Here is a 19,027-nt window from a genome sequence, read left to right on the forward strand (position 1 = left end):
GCATCTTAAAAGGAGGAAAGAGAGGTAGACAGACAGAGGTTTAGGGAGGGAATTCCAGAGCTTAGGGACTTGACAGCTGAAGGCACGGCTGCCAATGGTGGACCGATTAAATCGGGGATGCACAAGAGGCCAGAATTGGAGTAGCACAGATATCCGAGGGTTGTGCAGCTGGAGGAGGTTAGAGATAGGGAGGGGCGAGGCCAGAGGGATTTGAAAACAACATTGAGAATTTAAAAATCGAGGTGTTGCTTAACCGGGAGCCAATGTAGTTTTGAGAGCACTGGGGTGATGGGTGAATGGGACTTGGTGCGAGTTAGGACACGGGCAGCCGAGTTTTGGATAACCTCAAGTTTAGAGGGTGCAAGATGGGAGGCCAGCCGGGAGTACAATTCACCAAGTGACAGAACTGTTCTCGGCTCCACCCCACAGCACTCAGTTTCCCATTCACAAAACAGAAGCCCCAAAGCATCCTCAACTGTTCTCATAAGAACACAAATAGGCCATATAGTCCCCGAGCCTGCTTCACCATTCAATAAGATCATGGCTGATCTTTGATCTCAACTCCACTTGCCTGCCCGATCCCCATATCCCTTGATTCCTCGAGTCCAAAAATCTAGATCTCAGCCTTGAATATACTCAGCGACTGAGCATCACAAGCCCTTTGGGGCAGAGAATTCCAAAGATTCACAACCCGCTGAGTGAAGAAATTCCTCATCATCTCAATCTTAAAAGGCTGACCCCTCATCCTGAGACTATGCCCCCTAGTTCTAGACTCTCCAGCCAGGGGAAACAACCTCTCAGCATCTCCCCTGTCAATCCTCCTCAGAATCTTGTATGTTTCAATGAGATCACCTCTCATTCTTCTAAACACCAGAGAGTATAGGCCCAATCTACTCGATCTCTCCTCATAGGACAGCCCTCTCATCCCAGGAATCAATCTAGGGCACCTCTATGGCAAGTATATTCTTCCTTAGATAAGGAGACCAAAATTGTGCAAAGTACTCCAGGTGTGGTCTCACCAAAGCCCTGTACAATTGTAGCAAGACTTCCTTACTCTTGTACAGGAAACTTTGGTTTATCCGGAGGTTAACTGTCCGGAATGCTCGAGCCACCGGCAAAAATCAGGAGCCATTTAGTTAGGTTTTTTTTCTTTTCGTTGCTTTTTTCCCCCCCCACCAGTCAGGCTCTGCAAGGTCTCGCTGAAGTTGTTGCTAAGCTACAGAGACGCTTGCAAGGTACGGCCGACTGTTTAGAAGCTGTTGCTAAGCAACAGGGTTTGTTGCCAGATACGGAGCTCAAAATCTCCATATGTTTCAACATTAGCGCTGGTTTGTCCGGCAGTTTTGATGGGACGGCAACAGCTCGGTCCCGTCAGTGCCGGATAGCACAAAGTTTCCTGTACTCCAAACCCCTTGCAATAAAGGCCAACATGCCATTTGTCTTCCTAATTGCTTGCTAACTGTTTCTTTTGCAAGGACACCTAAATTTCTCTGAACACCAACATTTAATAGTTTCTCACCATTTAAAAAATATTCTGTTTTCCTATTCTTCCTACCAAAGTGAATAACCTCATATTTCCCCACATTATATAGCATCTGCCATAACACAAAAGCAAAATACTGTGGATAATGGAAATCTGAAATAAAAATGCTAGAAATACTTAGGTCAGGCAGCATCTGTGGAGAGAGCAACAGAGTTAACATTTCAGGTCGATGACCTTTCATCAGAACTCCACCTCCCAATCACTTAATATATATTTTTAATATTAGAGTTTTTGATGACCTCAGGTTTAGAGAGGGTGGAAGATGGGAGGCCAGCCAGGTGTACAATTCACAAAGTGACAGAATTGTTTTCTGCTCCTCCCCACACCGCTGCTTCCCATTTCATCTATTTTTTCATTCACCCTCAGGATGTGGGCATCACTGGCAAGGCCAGCATTTATTGCCCACTCTTAGTTGCCCTGAGAAGGTGGTGGTGGGGAGATCTTCTTCCTGAGCTGTTGGTAGCCAGTTTGATACAACTGAGTGGCTTGCTCGGCCACTTCCGAGGGCAGTTAAAAGCCAACCACAATGGTGTGATACTGGAGTCACATTTAAGGCAGACCCAGTAAGGAAAGCGGGTTTCCGTGTCATTTTTACAACACAGATTCATGGTCACTGCATAGAGATTTTTATTTACAGATTTTTTTAAAAATAAACTAAATTCAAATTCTCAAACTGCCATGGTGGAATCTGAACTTGCGTTCTAATAAAATAAGGAATAGGAGCAGGAGTAGGCCATACAGCCCCTCAAGCCTGTACCGTCATTCAACTAAGATCATGGCTGATCTTCTACATCAATTCCACTTTCCCGCCCTATCGTCATATTCCTTAATTCTCAGTGTCCAAAATTCTATCAATCGCAGTCTCGAATATACTCAACTACTGAGCATCCATAGCCCTCTAGGTAGAGAATTCCAAAGATTCACAACCCTCCGATTGAAGAAGTTTCACCTCAGTCTCTGGATTATTAATTCAGGCCACGGGATTACTAGTCCAGCCACATAACCACTACATAGCCCTATATCCAGCAGTACTGACAAATTCACATTTAGCAATGGACAGTACTGTAAATCAAGTGGTGTACATGTCCTACGACAATAGGTTGCTTTGACTGGAGGCAGAAGAACCACCTGAATTTACAGATGTGGCTGATTGGATAGGTTTTCAGTTCTGCCATATGACAAAGCTAGGTTTTGAATGATTGATTAATGAACTGAATCCAGAGGTGGATTTGATAGATCAGATTGAATCTAGGTCAGTAAGCAAAAGAATGGAAAGTCCCACGGTTAAGTTCTACCTCCGTTTCTGCAGAGTCCGGAGCCAAGGCTTCAGCCAGTATTACCAAAATCGCCAGATTTCTGACCTAGGTTACAACCGGAATGACTGAGACCAGTACAATGCGACACCCTTACTCCAGCAATCCTACAGTGCTGATGCCTCTTCTGCACCTCATGATGCTAAGATTTTACAGTTCAAGCAGGAAAAGGAGTGTCGTGTTAAGGAAGAAAAAATTATTTTCTCCTTAATACAAATGAATATGGATCCTGCTTCAAAATATGGTTCCCTAACCATGTGGGATGCTAGGCAATCTCCCATTACCTGGCGTGTCCGTGATTTAAGATTTAGACTATAGTTCAAATATCGATTTTTAAACAAACCATGGTGTATGAAGCAAAGTCATCCTGTCTTTAAAGAAAAGTCTAAGTATGTGCAAAGTTTGAATCCAGGCCTCAAAAACGCTGAACAAAAATTATTTCTAGAATTATCTTCAACCTGAACTCATTTTTCTTTACAAAAACATTAAAAACTTTGTGCAGTACAAAATCCTTGACACACAAGTTGGCAGGGCACTAGTACCCATGCTGTTCTCAACCAACCATTTGTAGGCCTGCAAGACTGGGTTTGGGTGGTCATTTATAAATGATATGCCATTCCCTACATCAGAATTTCACCCATGACCAATTACAGAAGTTTAAGCGTTATACCTGTGTTGGATTACCAGTTTAAGTTGGTTGGAATCTGTAAATCGAGGTAGCAAGTTATTTATTGGTACAAGCATTTGCAGGTTGTTCCCAGCTCACCCAATACTGAAAACCGATCAGAGACAAAATTCTTTTAAGTGCGTGAAAATCAAAAGTAAATGTACAAAGCGATTAAGGCAATGCTTCATGGACTGTCTCTTCCACCCCCAGCAATATTTATTTTATGACAATGTCTATCTCAGTTTTCAGAGAAGAAATATAGAAAAATAAAACTCCACCACTTAAGCTAGGATGCACACGCTACAGTGGCATGTGCTGGAGAGCCAAGTGCGAAGAACATTTGGACACATTCATTCAAAAGCAGAGTGCCATTTATTTTAAGAGATTATCAGGATCTGGAGCTACACAGAGTTTGGAACTGCCAGCTCATCAAGTCTGTACATGTCACTGGATTATAACCACAGTATTGATGCTAAAATCGCAAAGTACAAAATAAGCCTTCGGTATAAATTGACATCACTTTTTTCACCCACTACTGTTGTCAGACAACTATTAGTCTAAAACCAGCACTACTTCCAAAAGGGTCAATTTCAATTCACAGTATTTAGTCTTAAAGTATTCTCTCCACGTCCCCACCCACACCCAGCCCCCCACCACCCCCAGTATGCATTTAATAGTCCCCAGTGATAACTACACAATGAAAATGAACAGAACTGGTTAGTGCCTGTACATGCACTCAGATTACATATTCACGTGTGCATAAAAAGGAGATGTCTATCTCATTTACAGTTTGATCTCAGAGGGAGAAGGAACTTTTAATAGGACAACCTACTTGCATACTAATTTCACTACTCATAATGAACAGCTCCAACATCTGAAAGTGCTTTGCTCAGCATTCCTGTCCCTTCCACATTAATTACTACTCGATAAATGGAAAAGCAGTTATGGCAGAGATGATGAGATTTGCTACTTCAAATTAAATGGTATTAATTAGTGCGCCTATTTTAGGAATTTGCTGAACAGCTAAACAAGGTAACCAGCCGACAACTGTACCTGATGTTATCTGGTGGTTCATCGTCATCATTATCCCCATTCTTCCTCTTCATTCCTAGCGGAACTGGGCTCCCATCTGAATTTGAACTGTTGACAGCTGGTGTCTGGAAAATTTAAAAAGTAAAAATAAAAAACAAATTAAAAAAATTGCTTTGTAAAACTGCAAAAGGCAGCGAATGACATAACTGGCTCAAACAAATCACAACTTAAGGTGGGACTTTGCCTGCAATGATGCTGGAGTTCTATGTGCTTTTGATTAAAGTTGCGATGTAGCAAGTCACAGAAATTCATGCCAACATGGAGTGTCACTAGTACTTAACAGATCAATAGAAAAGCTACACTAAAACAGGCCAACAAGCTCAAAATCAAAATGATGCCTATAGATGTTGTAGAAGTCACATGACAAAACACTTCAGTCAGCAGGGCATCCTGCCACCGCCTTGAAATAACGAGCACTAGTTTGATTTTACTGAGAGCCATACATTATCATCCATCAATTCTGGAACATTTCCTTTCATGACATTGCAGTACTCTGCAATGAAAATCATCACATTAAGAATGGCAGAAGAACATTAATTTTGCAGCACTTTTATGCCACTATGCTGGTGGTGTTTTTTTTTCTTGTGACATGTCAGTGGAAGGGAACAAATCTTGTTTCTTCCCAAAGTCAGCATTGCACATTTGCAGTTCAAGTATTGCAAAAAATGGATGCAAGATAAAGCTTTCACTACAATACTCCAACAACTGCTTCAAGTACATCCCCTATTACTCAAGTGCCACAATTCAATTTTTCTCACTAGTCAAATGCAGTCCAAGAGTGCCAACTCAGTAAGAACTCAAACAATTTTTGTGGGCTGACAATTTGACTTGCTTACTGCAGTTGCTACATAATAATGGCGTAGCAACATCGCTTGTTTCCAGGATTGAAATGTTTGCAACCTACTCTCTGCTGGCCAGTTGGTTAAGGTAGTGAACAGGTAAGCCAATGAGAACAGAAGGGTCTCGGATTCAATCCATGTGCTGTGTTGAACTTAGCTGGTCTCACATGGGGCAGCACAATTAGCTTTAGCACCCATGTGTGGAGGAGCAGAGAAACAGGGACACATACATACACACAGCCTGTGATTCCGTTACAGTTTACTATCCAATAACCAGTGCTGGAAATGTGTCTGTATAGACATCAGGTGAACACACTGTTGTGATGTCCCCCTTGATCAATAGCCTGTCAACATTCACTGTAAGCTCATGAAAAATGCCCACTTTGGAAAAAGTGCCAGAGGTCATTCTTCACCTGTGGAACTGTACCCCAGCAAGCGATGACAAAAACTGACAGAAGGAATGAGGGTTTGAAACTGAAAATATATACTATGAAAGGTGATGCTCAATGTCTACAAGAAATACTTAACTCACGAGTTGTCCACTCAGCCTCATTTATATGAAAAAATCTTATTTACACCGAGGTGAAAATTATGTTCTGTGATATTCAAACACAATTGCATGAAATTCCTTTGCCAACTACCTTAAAGAAAGCATCAGTATATTTTAAATGGGCTAATGCCCCATTAAAATAGCATCCAGGAGTTCACTACAGATGATTTAGTGCATGCTTATATAACACAACATTATTTTATGCTGCCTGGCCTGAGTATTTCCAGCATTTTCTGTTTGTATTATTTTATTCAACATATATGTCTCTTATACAAGATCCAGATTTTATTCGTCATGCAATTTCAGGCATATGTTAAATGCAAAATATAGGATTGTTAATGGAGTCCTACATTTAGCAATTAACAAATATGCTTAAAATACTGTCCCATTTTTAATCTTTCCCTTCGTTGTACTTCTTTCCGCTAGCCCTGGTAGAGTGGATCGGTGACGATACACCAGGCACCTGCAACTGCCACTCAAAAGGAGTGATCAAAGCAGCCCTGGAATGACTGACCAAGGAACAACAGTAATTTTCTACTCTAATTCTGTAGAACCACCACATTTTTTGGAACATTTCCCTTCCCCCCCCCCCCCCATTTAAATAATTCAGAGCTAAAACACTATTGCAGCTTCAGGATAGTACATGTGCTGTATTCGGAGCTCAATTAGCTAGCATATTTATTGAATCCCACAAGAACGGTTATGGTGGCTACAAAAAAAATGTGCATTTTACTAACTGGGGGGGAAAAAAAAAAGAGGGTGGTACAGTTACTACTGAGAAAACATTTGAAACTAAATGTATAGTTTAATAATTTGAAGTCAATGCAGTAAGTTATTCAACCAAAATAATTTAATAGCCAAGGAATTTAAGGGGAGATTGTCCAAAAAGATGCAGCAGTGGCACAAAAAGCTTGGTGCCCAATGAGGGATTAGCTCACACTCATCATGAAGGGACCCACGTTATCCATAGCCACCCTCTCTCTTAATATATTTGTAAAAACCTGCAGTCTTGTCCTTGCTATCCCTCGCAGGCCTTTTCTCATATTGCCTTTTTCCAGCTCTAACCACTTTCTTTTCTGCCTAATCTATTGTGGTCAATTCCTGCCTCATCCGTCCAGTCAACCGTACCTACATTTAACGCCCTGGTTCGTGACTCACCCGTCTCCCTCTTAAAACTACTGGTGAATATTTTGGTCACTGTTGAGCTAGGTGTTCCCATACCGCTAGATTATTGACTAATTCAGGCTCATTGTTAGTTACTCAATGTAAGATGGCATGCTCTCTTGTTGGTTCAAGAACATATTGTTCCAGAAAACTGTCCCGAGACACATGAAATTCACTGCCTTTGGGACTTGAGCTGTTCTGCATGAAAATTAGTCTATGAAAATTAAAGTCTCCCATTATAACTACCCTTTTTGCAACAAGCTTCTCTGATCTCCGCGTTTATATATTTCGCAACTTTATTATTGCTATCTGGTGGTCTATAAACAACTCCCACCAAAGTCTTGCAACCTTTTCTATTCATCAACTCTACCTAAAAAGTGTTACTAATGCCTTCTCACCCTTACTGATAATTGTTCTTTCTAATGCTGTAATAGTGTCACTTGTCAATATTGTTACTCTTCCTTTTCCAATATTTCTGCCCTTTCTAAAGACCTTATAATCTGGAACATTCATCTCCCAGTCATGCCCAGCTTGTAATCAGGTCTCAGTGATGGGCACAAGGTCATACCCTTTAAGCTGAATTTGTGCTCCTCATTCACTTGTTTTATTTCTCACACGACATAAGAACTTTTAATTGGGCAATGGACCTTATCCTGCCTTTATGCCCTGATGTTTTTAAACATAAATTTTAACTCATCACATGCCTTGTTTTTTTTAAAAATCACTTCTGTTGTATTTTCATCAGTTATTTCCTATATTTTTTCTAAACCTGAAGTATTTATATTACCTTTAACACTACTTATGACCTCAACTTCACTCTTATCCCTTTTTTAAATCTTTAGGCTTTTTTTCCTGCCAAGCCAATACTATTTAAATAGATAAATCATATTGATAGTCACCTACAGGGATTAGAAGCCCGTAATGGTGTTATCGATGAGTTTTCAGAGGACATCAGGCTGAATATAAAATATAACCCAAGAATTTTTTTTTTTTTTTTTAAACTTTGAAACACTTCCACTGAAATTATACTAGAACCCTGGCCTGGTGCCAATCTTGTAAACTCTATTCTCCCACTGACCTTACAACAGCAGTCATCCTGATCATGTACTTTCTACAGCAGTCACTTAGCACGTGATTCACAAGTTCAACTTAAATCAAGATGCAGAAAAAAACAATGCTCTATACAATATAAATAATGTTTGCTTGGATCATGCATTATTAGGATGCAATGCATATTTGGGTTGAAATGACTCACTGTTCAAAGCATCATCTGAAACTATAGATTAAAGTTCTAATGGTTAAACCCCACCCCTACTATTTTCCATCCAATATCGTCATAACTGATTAATTCAATTTTGTTCTACATTAAAAAAAAATCAAACTAATGAGACAACAGTTCATGGTCAACATTGCGTATTGAAATCAACTGGTAACTTCATAAATTTGCATCATCGTGAGAGAAAATTCATTTGTTGCATGACTATAACAGGATTCTTGAAATAACTTTACTCTTTAGATTGCTACAGATTATCCCATGATGAGTCTCCATCATCAGGGTGGCAGGTATCCTTACTGGAATGCAGGGGAACTTCTACAGGCTGAAACTGTGCTCAAGATGGGGGAATGGTGCTCCTCTCATTTCAGGCACCCAGTGTCAGCATCAAGTACTGCGAGGTCAGGTGCAGAGCAAGGTTCGCTCTACTCTGCCCCATTCCTCGCTGATAAGATTGCCAAATTAGTGTTAAACTATGGACACTTTTGTGCTGCAAGCCTGCCCACTAGGGGCTGTGTTGAGACTGCCCAAAGTCATGGGCCCCTTGCAGCCAGACAAAGAAAAAAACTTGAATCCCATCAGTCTGGATTTGAACCCAAGTCCCAGAATTGTGCCACCAAAGCTCCCACCTTTAAGTTTGCTTTCATATCAAGCAGACAAAACAATGGGGATCTCACGCTTGGCATTCTTTTTATTTTGGTTTTGAGGTGTACAGACTCACCAGGCACAGGCTAGCACTGAAGAACTGATAAATACCCAGATGCATGGCCTAATGGAGCATTGATTAAAGACATCTAATTGTACTAAAATTCCTTGATCAATCTGTTTTTTCTAACTGCATCCTTAACAGAGATTAAGAGCATGAAATTATTCTGTACCTTTGTACCCCTTATATCAGGAACTCTATGATGTCCGACCACAAATGTCATACATCCTTTATTCCCCAGCAAGGGAAATCAACTCCCCTGGCAGAATTCTAGCCACATTTCATGAAGTGAAGCAATAAAATTGGAAGAAATAGTTAATAGGGTGGGAATTAGAAAAAGTCACTTGGCCCACTAAGTTTACTCGATCCATGTTTATATGAACTGCCTCATTTTCATCTCTCTCCTGCTTTGGCACAATGTCCACATCTATTTATTCAATGTAAACCAAAATCATATTTGTTTTATTTTTGAATGCTTCAATTGTCATTATATAAGCTAGAGGTAGATGCAGGAAGAAAAATGGTCGAGCCGCAAGGAACATCCTAAAATGAACTTCAAAAGTTACAATTACAGGAAACTTTAGTTTAACCGGAGGTTAAATGTCCGGAAAGCTCTATCTACCGGCAAAATTCAGGAGCTGTTTCCTATAAGTTTTTTTACTTCTCGTTGCTTTTTTTTTTTCCCCCAGTCAGGTTCTGCAAGGTCTAGCTGAAGCTGTTGCTTAGCTACAGAGATGCTTTTAAGCTGCGGCCGACTGTTTTGAAGCTGTTGCTAAGCAACAGGGTTTGTTGATTCACACGGAGCTCAAAAGCTCCGTATGTTTTAACATTAGCGCTGGTTTCTACGGCAGTTTTGATGGTACGGCACCAGCTCGGTCCCGTCAGTGCCAGATACCAGAAAGTTTCCTGTACTAGCTTCAGACAGAGCTAAAAATTATGAAATACAAGGATAAATATGACTTCTTCCAAGTCCATATCCCCTGGTTCTAGAATTTGTGGCAATCTTAAACATGTTAAAACAGTTCAATTTATCTAATTCCTTAAGAACCATGAATACTCAAATATCTCTCTTCTTGAGAGTCCACAATCCCAGGCTCTTTAATTTCCTTTTCATAGCGAAAATGCCATCGGCTACATATCAGTTTGGTTACCCTTTTATGCACTGCCTCCAATGCCTGGATACCCTTACTATAGTACAGCAACTGGAATTGTGCTGTTATCCAGCTGTGGCCATGGTCATTGTCACCATGTCCTGCCACAGTTGATAAGCCTGCACAGATTAGTGTCAAGGCTGACAATAGTGGCCACTTGGAGAAGCTACCAAGAATATTTTCCACCCATGCAACAATACCAAAGAGAAAAGAACCAGAGTGAGCAAAAAAGTACTGCCAAGAAAAATAAATCCCATCTCTATGGCTCATCACAGCAAGTAAGTTACACTTCAGGTTAAATTAGTAATCTTTAAAATGCCAGAAGTTATATGAAACAGAAACCCAACTTATTACATCATTAGTCTTGAGGTACCATATCAAATATGTGTTCTGAAAGACTTAAAATCCAATCTAACTACTGTATTCAGAAGGAATTCCATCTAAATTGCAATGCCCTATTTATCTTACAAAAAGCCATGTGCTAGCTAACTTCCTTTTCCAGATGTCCTGAAATTTCTTCTCTTAACTCCTAATATTCTCACTAAAGATGTCAAGCTAAAATGCCTACAAAATTCTTCATCAAATCTTTTGAAAACATTAGTCAACATTTTGATGCTCAATATGCTTCACAAAATTTCCTCCACCCTAATTTCTTTTAGTGTTCTTGAATTCTTTTTATATGGGTCTGTTGCTTTATGCACCTTAATGTATTCCATTTTTCCCCATCATCATTTCACCACTGATCACTATTTGCTCCAAATTTGGATATACCCAGCACTATTTTGGTTATCCACTTGGGAATCTAATTGGAGAGTACTAAACCATTTATAACCTTTGCCCCTGGTGCTGTGGGAACTGCCCATTTATTTTTCAGAGCTGGCATATTTATTATACAGCTGCTTTTCAGTTTGCAAATTTTATTGCTAGCTGAGAAAAATACACAGTCCAGGCCAGCAAGCCCAAAAGTGCTTCTACTGGCCTGGCCAGGTAGGCTGAATCGCTCAAACTTTCAGCACCAGAAGATATGGCTAGCTTTGCAGCAACTGAAGAATCCATCTACTTTAGTTAATCTAGATCCTATTCAAGGCAACAATACTACCGTGCTGGAAGGACAGTTGTCACAACACCACAATATAATTTTCCCAGACATGAAGTCAGTTTGTACACAAGCAATTTAGTTCAAAGGCAGTGTGCCCAGATTTCTCTGAATTTGTAAATCTAGACATGGCACTTAAATCCACAATCCATACAAAAGAATAAAACCATAGACAGATGGTGCCCGAAAAAGGAGCCAGTACACTTCTTTGATTCAGCGCACAAAGTCTCACCTATTGCATTCTCCTTTGCACACTTGCGGAAAGGGAGAGGATGGAGCAAATGTGTGCAACACAGGGGTCTTGCATTTTCCATTTCCCCCCCATACTCTCACTAATTTTCTAAACTTACGCATCGGGTAATTTTTTATGCTCATTAAAACAAGGCAGTGACTGCCGGAGAATAAAAAACATGTCTGCTTTTTACTCCGTGTTGAGCACCCTTACACTCCAACAAGTCACTTAAATTCCACCAAGTCACTTTAACCCCAACCTCAGAGTTGCTCCTTCTGCAACTTGTATGCATTTTTCCAATTCTGATACTACTGCTGCGGACGACCTCTCAGAGGAAAGCCTGACAATTCGCATAGCATCGTGGATAGTTTATACAATGTACTTTCAGAACTCATTTCACCAAATGCACTACAGCCAAATGGGCTGGAGTCAAAATCCAAAGTGAAAAAAAGTTAGTAACCCACTAACGACCTATTCCTTAACTTTTCAGCATATCAGTTTCAGCATCACCGCTTTTCTCTAATTTCCCCATTGAAATGAAATTTAACTTTCCCTTTGCTACAGACATTAAAATTATCCACCTCCATTCAATTTCACCCTCTTGTACGAAAGAAACACTCTGCAATTACTCCCTAGCCATTTTTTCCACATTCCCAATTCTTTTGTCACCATGAAGGGAGCACTTCAGAAAAGCGACCTGGAATCACAAACCTCCATGAGGCCACATGATGTTAAGTAAATCAGGTTATCTCACAACAGGTGGTATAGCTTTTAAATGAGATAGGTTTAAAAAAAAGTCCAAGGAGGTCCAACATACCCCCTTCAGCACATGAAGTGTCAAACCTAAGCTCCATGAGGCGACCTCTTCCAGCCCCAACTCTGGATTTATATTAACTAGAGTCAGTACAAAGCAAAAATCACTTTGCATCAGCAATAAACCTGGAGTATAAATACATTGTCAGTTTGTGGATAAAATACAAGCATATTTACTGCCAGGAATTAAGACGTCGAAGTAAGCAGCTCAAAGTTGTTTGCGCACCGAGTAATCTTTAACTAGAATATGGATGGGCTTGGAATGCAAAGTTACAGTATACACAAATGCAGATCACTTAACTGACTAAAAAGTAAACTGCAGAACACCAATATCCAATATAATAGCAACTGAGGTCTTCGTGCTATTTAATGAAGAGAAGTTATTTGCAAGACATGCTATACTTCACAGATATACCAAAGAAAAATAATCAGAACTTCTCATAAGATATTTTTCTTGTGGAGGGAAGTGGAAAGGGAAAGGGAGGGGAGTTGCTGAAAAAACTACAACTCTAGAATCATCAAAACTATTATAATATGGCTCAACTCAAACAAATAACATAAGCAACATAGACCAAGAGCGCCTACTCAGTTCAGTTCTCTCCCCAATTTTAAAATCTTTCCTGACAGATTTCCTTCAATGCAGCCCTGTAAACATTTATTTACTTCAGTAGCTTGAGAAGAATGTGCAGATAAAGTACAGCAGGAGGAAATCACCTTAAATGAGAACGCTCTATTAAGTGCAAGATAATATGCAATAGAGATTCATAATTTAAGAAAACAAAACACACCCACACTTAGAATCTGAGACCAGCAAATGACATTCTGTGGATTGTTCAACACTTTTGTTTCTAGGGGACTGCAAAGAAACTCCATGACTAAAATTTAAATGTTAGTGAGGAGGTACCTTCTCCTATTTTAAAAAGGTACTATAATAAGTACTATTCCATTTTTTGGAAATTAAAATCCAAATGTGTACTACATTCTATGAACAAACAAGACCATGCTTTAACTAAACTATAGCCCTAACAATGTAATTTAATCTTGAAGCAGCTCAGGAGAACTGTACAAGAACTACAGCATCTTAGAACATAGTTAGAATCATCACCTCTGATGTAACAGTTGTTACCTCATCAGGTAATAAATCACATATAAACATCTGATCATCGTAGCAACTTTTTGCTTTGGCTCCTAAAGCCTATCATAATCTCACCCTATTTTGTTGATCTCTACCCTGTACTCTCATTTCAAAGGCCGTCTGTCTTGGATTCTGTATGGCCTGTGGTCTACCTCCACCACTCCGCTGGCCCAGAGCTTGTGGAGCAAGCTGCCCACCTGGAATGGATGGTACATCGGTCTGATGAAAGAAAAAAAAGTTACAGGTATAGCAATGGTTAAAAAGGTGAAAAGGCTGCAATTTAGGCAACAAACTAGCAATCAAGAACAGTTTCAAGATAGATGAACAGGATACAACAGAAGCACAAAGCACACCAAATTTCCATAAGGTCCCAGGAGGCAGATTGACAAGTCACAGAAGTTTCACAAAAAAAAAATCAGGCAAGTTGGCGTTAACAGGTGGACAGACAGACCAGACCAACATAGGTCAGCAAACTTTTAGGAGGCAAAATTATCCCAGGACCTCCTTTTATAAATTTAACCCAATTATAATACTGAAACCTACACTGATAATTTCCAGATATTCTAGATTAACACAGCAAATTTATAGATACACTCATATTTTACTGCAATAAAAATTAGTACAATTTTTTTTAAATTTCATTTCTTCAAACTGCTTTTTTTTCCATCTTTTCAAATCTAATTCTTTGATATTTTCTAACACTATTTAATTTTTCCCCAAAGTACTATTTTACAAACAATTTCAGTTTCAAACAAACATCGTAAAGATAAAGTTTGTTTGGGGATCCTGATCCTGTTTGGAAAAGAAGTTCAGTTTAAACTAAAACCAAAATGCCAGCTTGTCTGTTGACAGGCTCCTCAATGATACTTTCCTCATCATTCGGAATAAAAACACCCAGTGAGAGAAAATTGTTGTTTTCCCACCATTTTGTGATTAAGGTGAGTGATAAGATTGGGGAGGGATATTCTCTACCTTAGTTGAATCTTAATTTATTTTCTATAGGAAAATAGCCCAAAATAAATTAATAAGAAAAATCTCTAGGGAAATACCTTTCAAGACATTTGGGGTAAAGATTTCAGAGACTTGCCAACAGTGGGGCCTCGCGCACAGTAAATTGCAGGGTCTTGTAAAATTCCACCCCCAATGCATGATCTGAAATTACTATCCCCATTCCATGTTGTTCACAAGCCCCAACATTTCTCTTGTACTTTCACCCAAGTACCTGATTTTTTTTTATAGAAAATTAGAACATCTAAAGTATCAAAACTTCTACAAAATAAAAGTAGGAACAAACATATAGGCCAAGCAACAGATCTGCACTACAGAGATGCATTTAGCATCGACCTTCCGATTTATAAATTTTCTTCTGCAGACGAATTCAAACACCAACAGTTGATAAAAATGTGAGACCTTTCTGGATACCAGCCTTCCAAATCCCAGAAATGGGAAATTGCTGGACACTAGAAAGTGCAAGTATGGCTATATTAAGTGCCGCTTGCTCTTTCCTTCCTCTATGAAATGAAACACCCCACTACAACTCCACACAGATGGATCAATCAAAACCAAGCATTTGCTATGTAAGGAATTATAGGTGTGAAGCCATCTTGTGGCAAACCACATTGAGCACCTCTGCTGTGGTGAATGATACTTACTCAACAAAGAGCACCCCCTCCCCCCATACTAGCTGTTATCCATGTAGAAGGCACTTCTACAACGACATGGACTCCAACAGAAGAAATGATGTAACTTTCTTTACTCTAACAAAGGCTTTTAGCAGCATGCTCCATCTCAAGTACATGGAACTGAATCAAGCAAGATATTGTAACGGTTTTGTGGCAAACAAAGCTAGTTTTTGGGAGATTTTTGAGTCATGATACAATACCCTTGAGTCATGCCGAATGAAGTAAAACCTAGACTATGTAAACAACGCAGAATGTAATTAATTGACCAAAGAGACACCCATGGAGAAAGATGTAGTCCACATTAGGAATCCTATTGATTCAAAAAACAAAAAGGTTGCGTAAAACAAATTAATGCTCCAAGATCGATCAATTAGTATCACAGAATGGTTACAGCACAAGAGGCCATTCGGCCCATGCCGGCTCTCTGCAGGAACACTTCAGCTAGTCCCACTCCCCCACCCTTTCTCCGTAGCCCTGCAAATTCTTTTCCTTCAGGTACTTATCCAATTCCCTTTTGAATGCCACAATTGAGACTGCCTCCACCACCCTTTCAGGCAGTGCATTCCACTTGTGGCATAAAAAAGTTTTTCCTCATGTCGCCTTTGGTTCTTTTGCCAATCACCTTAAATCTGTGTCCTCTGGTTCTTGACCCTTCTGCCAATGGGAACAGTTTCTCTCTATCGACTCTGTCTAGACCCATCATGGTTTTCAATACCTCTATCAAACCTCCTCTCAACCTTCTCTGCTCTAAGGAGAACAACCCCAGCCTCTCTAGTCTATCCACATAACTGAAGTCCCTTATCCCTGGAATCATTCTCATAAATCTTTTCTGCACTTTCTCTAAGGCCTTCACATCCTTTCTAAAGTACGGTGCCCAGAATTGGACACAATACTCCAGTTGAGGCCAAACCAGTGTTTTATAAAAGGTTCATCATAACTTCCTTGCTTTTGTACGCTATGCCTCTATTTACGAAGCCCAGTATCCCGTATGCTTTTTTAACCACTTTCTCAGCCTGCCCTGCCACCTTCAACAATTTGTGCATATATACCTCCAGGTCTCTCGGTTCATGCACCCCCTTTAGGATTGTACCCTTTAGTTTATATTACCTCTCCTCATTCTTCCTACCAAAATGTATCACTTTGCACTTTTCTGCGTTAAATTTCATCTGCCACGTGTACGTTCATTTCACCAGCCTGTCCATGTCTTCTTGAAGTCTATCACTAGCCTCCTCACTGCTCACTATACTTCCAAGTTTTGTCTCGTCTGTAAATTTTGAAATTATGCCCACATCCAAGTCATTAATGTATATCAAGAAAAGCAGTGATCCTAGTACCAACCCCTGGGGAACACCACACTATACCTTCCTCCAGTCCGAAAAACAACCAACCGTTCACCACTACTCTACTTCCTGTCACTTAGCCAATTTCGTATACATGCCGCCACTGTGCCTTTTATTCCATGGACTTCAACTTTGCTGGCAAGCCTATTATTTGGCACTTTATTGAACGCCTTTTGGAAATCTATATGCACGTCAACTGCATTGCCCTCATCAACCCTCTGTTACCTCATCAAAAAACTCAATCAAGTTAGTTAAACACGATTTGCCTTCAACAAATCCGTGCTGGCTTTCCTTAATTAACCCACACTTGTCCAAGTGACTATTAACTTTGTCCCCGATTATCATTTCTAAAAGTTTCCCCACTACCAAGGTTAAACTGACTGGCCTGCAGTTGCTGGGTTTATCCTTGCACCCTTTTTTGAACAAGGGTGTAACATTTGCAATTCTCCAGTCCTCTGGCACCATCCCCGAATCTATGGAGGATTGGAAGATTATGGCCAGTACCTCCGCGATTTCCTCTTTAATCTCCCTCAGCATCCTAGGATGCATCCCATGCAGTCCTGGTGACTTATCAACTTTCAGTTCAGACAGCTTTTCTAGTACCTCCTCTATCAATTTTTATCTCATCTAGTATCTCCACTACCTCCTCTTTCACTATGACTTTGGCAGCATATTCTTCCTTGGTGAAGACAGATGCAAAGTAGTTGTTTAGTACCTCAGCCATTCCCTCTGCCTCCATGCATAGGTCTCCTTTTTGGTCCCTAATCAGCCCCACCCCACCCCTTACTACCTGATTATTTATATGCCTATAGAAGACTTTTGAATTCCATTTTATGTTAGCTGCCAATCTATTCTCATATACTCTCTTGGCCCCTCTTATTTTCTTTTTCATTTCCCCTCTGAACTTTCTATATTCCACCTGATTCTCGCACTGTTGCCTCACAGCACCAGGGACCCGGGTTCGAATCCGGCCTCGGGTGACCGTGTGGAGTTTGCACATTCTCCCCGTGTTTGCGTGGGTTTCCTCTGGGTGCTCCGGTTTCCTCCCACAGTCCAAAGATGTGCGGGTTAGGTTGATTGGCTATGATAAATTGACCCTTAGTGTTAGGGGGATTAAATACGTGGGGTTACGGGGATCGGGTGGGATATGTGTCGGTGCAGGCTCGATGGGCCGAAGTGGCCTCTATCCGCACTGTGGGTTTTCTGTGATTCTGTGACATCTGTCATACGCGCTCTTTTTCTGCTTCATCTTACTCTCTCTCTTTCATCATCCAGGGAGCTCTGGCTTTAGTTGCCCTACCTTTCCCCCTCGTGGGAATGTACCTCGACTGCACCCAAACCATCCCCTCTTTCAAGGCAGCCCATTGTTGGATTACAGTTTTGCCTGCCAATCTTTGATTCCAATTTACCCGGGCCAGATCCATTCTCAACCCACTGAAATTTGCCATCCTCCAATTAAGTATTTTGACTCTAGATTGCTCCCTGTCCTTTTCCATAGATAATCTAAACCTCATGATATTATGATCACAGTTCCTTAAATGTTCCCCTACTGACATTTGCTCCACTTGACACACGTCATTCCCCAGAATCAGATCCAGCAACGCCTCCTTCCTCGTTGGGCCAGAAACATACGGATCAAGAAAGTTCTCCTGAACACACACTTCAGAAAATCTTCCCCCTCTCTGCCCTTTACACTATTACTATCCCAGTCTATATTAGGATAATTGAAGTCCCCCATTATTACTACACTATAGTTGTTGCACCTCTCTAATTTCCCTGCAAATTTGCTCCTCTATTTTCCCCACTAGCTAGTGGCCTATAGAATACACCTAGTAGTGTAATGGCACCTCTAATATTTCTTAACTCTAACCAAATACAGGAAACTTCGCGATATCCGGCACCGACGGGACCGAGCTGCTGCCGATCTATCAAAACTTCCGGATAGACCAGCACTAATGTTGAAGGATACAGAGGTTTTCATCTCCGTATCTGACAACAAACACTGTTGCTTAGCAACAGCTTGTAAACACTCGGCCCGTACCTTGGAAGCATCTCTGAAGCTGTTGCTAAGCTACAGAAACGCTTTCCAGAGCCTGACTGTTAAAAAAATGCTAGGAGAAGAAAAAAACCTAACCAAAACGGCTGCTGATTTCTGCCGTTAGATCGAGGTTTCCGGACATACAACCTCCGGATAAACCAAAGTTTCCTGTAGATTCTATCCTTGACCCCTCCAGGACATCCCCTCTCTCCAGCACTGTAACATTCTCCCTAACCAATAATACCACCCCACCTCCTTTCTTTCCTGAACACCTTATATCCAGGAATATTTAATACCCAATCCTGCCCTTTTTTGAGCCAGTTATCGTCCAGCCCACAGCATCAAGACTGGCCCAGTCAAAGTCACCAAGAACTTCCTCTGCAACTGTGGCGC

At 40.6% G+C, this 19,027-nt stretch overlaps 1 protein-coding gene across 2 annotated transcripts in view; it reads right to left on the bottom strand.

The window, feature by feature from the left end:
* Positions 1–19,027, bottom strand: part of xrn2 (5'-3' exoribonuclease 2) — a 93,295-nt gene that overhangs the window by 45,843 nt on the left and 28,425 nt on the right. The window contains exons 15-16 of one of the 2 annotated variants that reach the window (XM_085981762.1): positions 13,650–13,793; positions 4,577–4,680 (exon numbers count right to left, since the gene is read on the bottom strand). In XM_085981762.1, the coding sequence (XP_085837888.1) occupies positions 4,577–4,680; positions 13,650–13,793 (248 nt within the window). The remainder of the gene's footprint in view (positions 1–4,576; positions 4,681–13,649; positions 13,794–19,027) is intronic. The other variant, XM_085981764.1, reaches the window with a different exon arrangement.

The sequence above is a fragment of the Somniosus microcephalus genome, chromosome 3 (genome assembly GCF_052327205.1).
Source record: "Somniosus microcephalus isolate GS21.2 chromosome 3, FLI_Smic_1.0, whole genome shotgun sequence".
In the NCBI taxonomy this organism is placed as follows: Eukaryota; Metazoa; Chordata; class Chondrichthyes; order Squaliformes; family Somniosidae; genus Somniosus; species Somniosus microcephalus.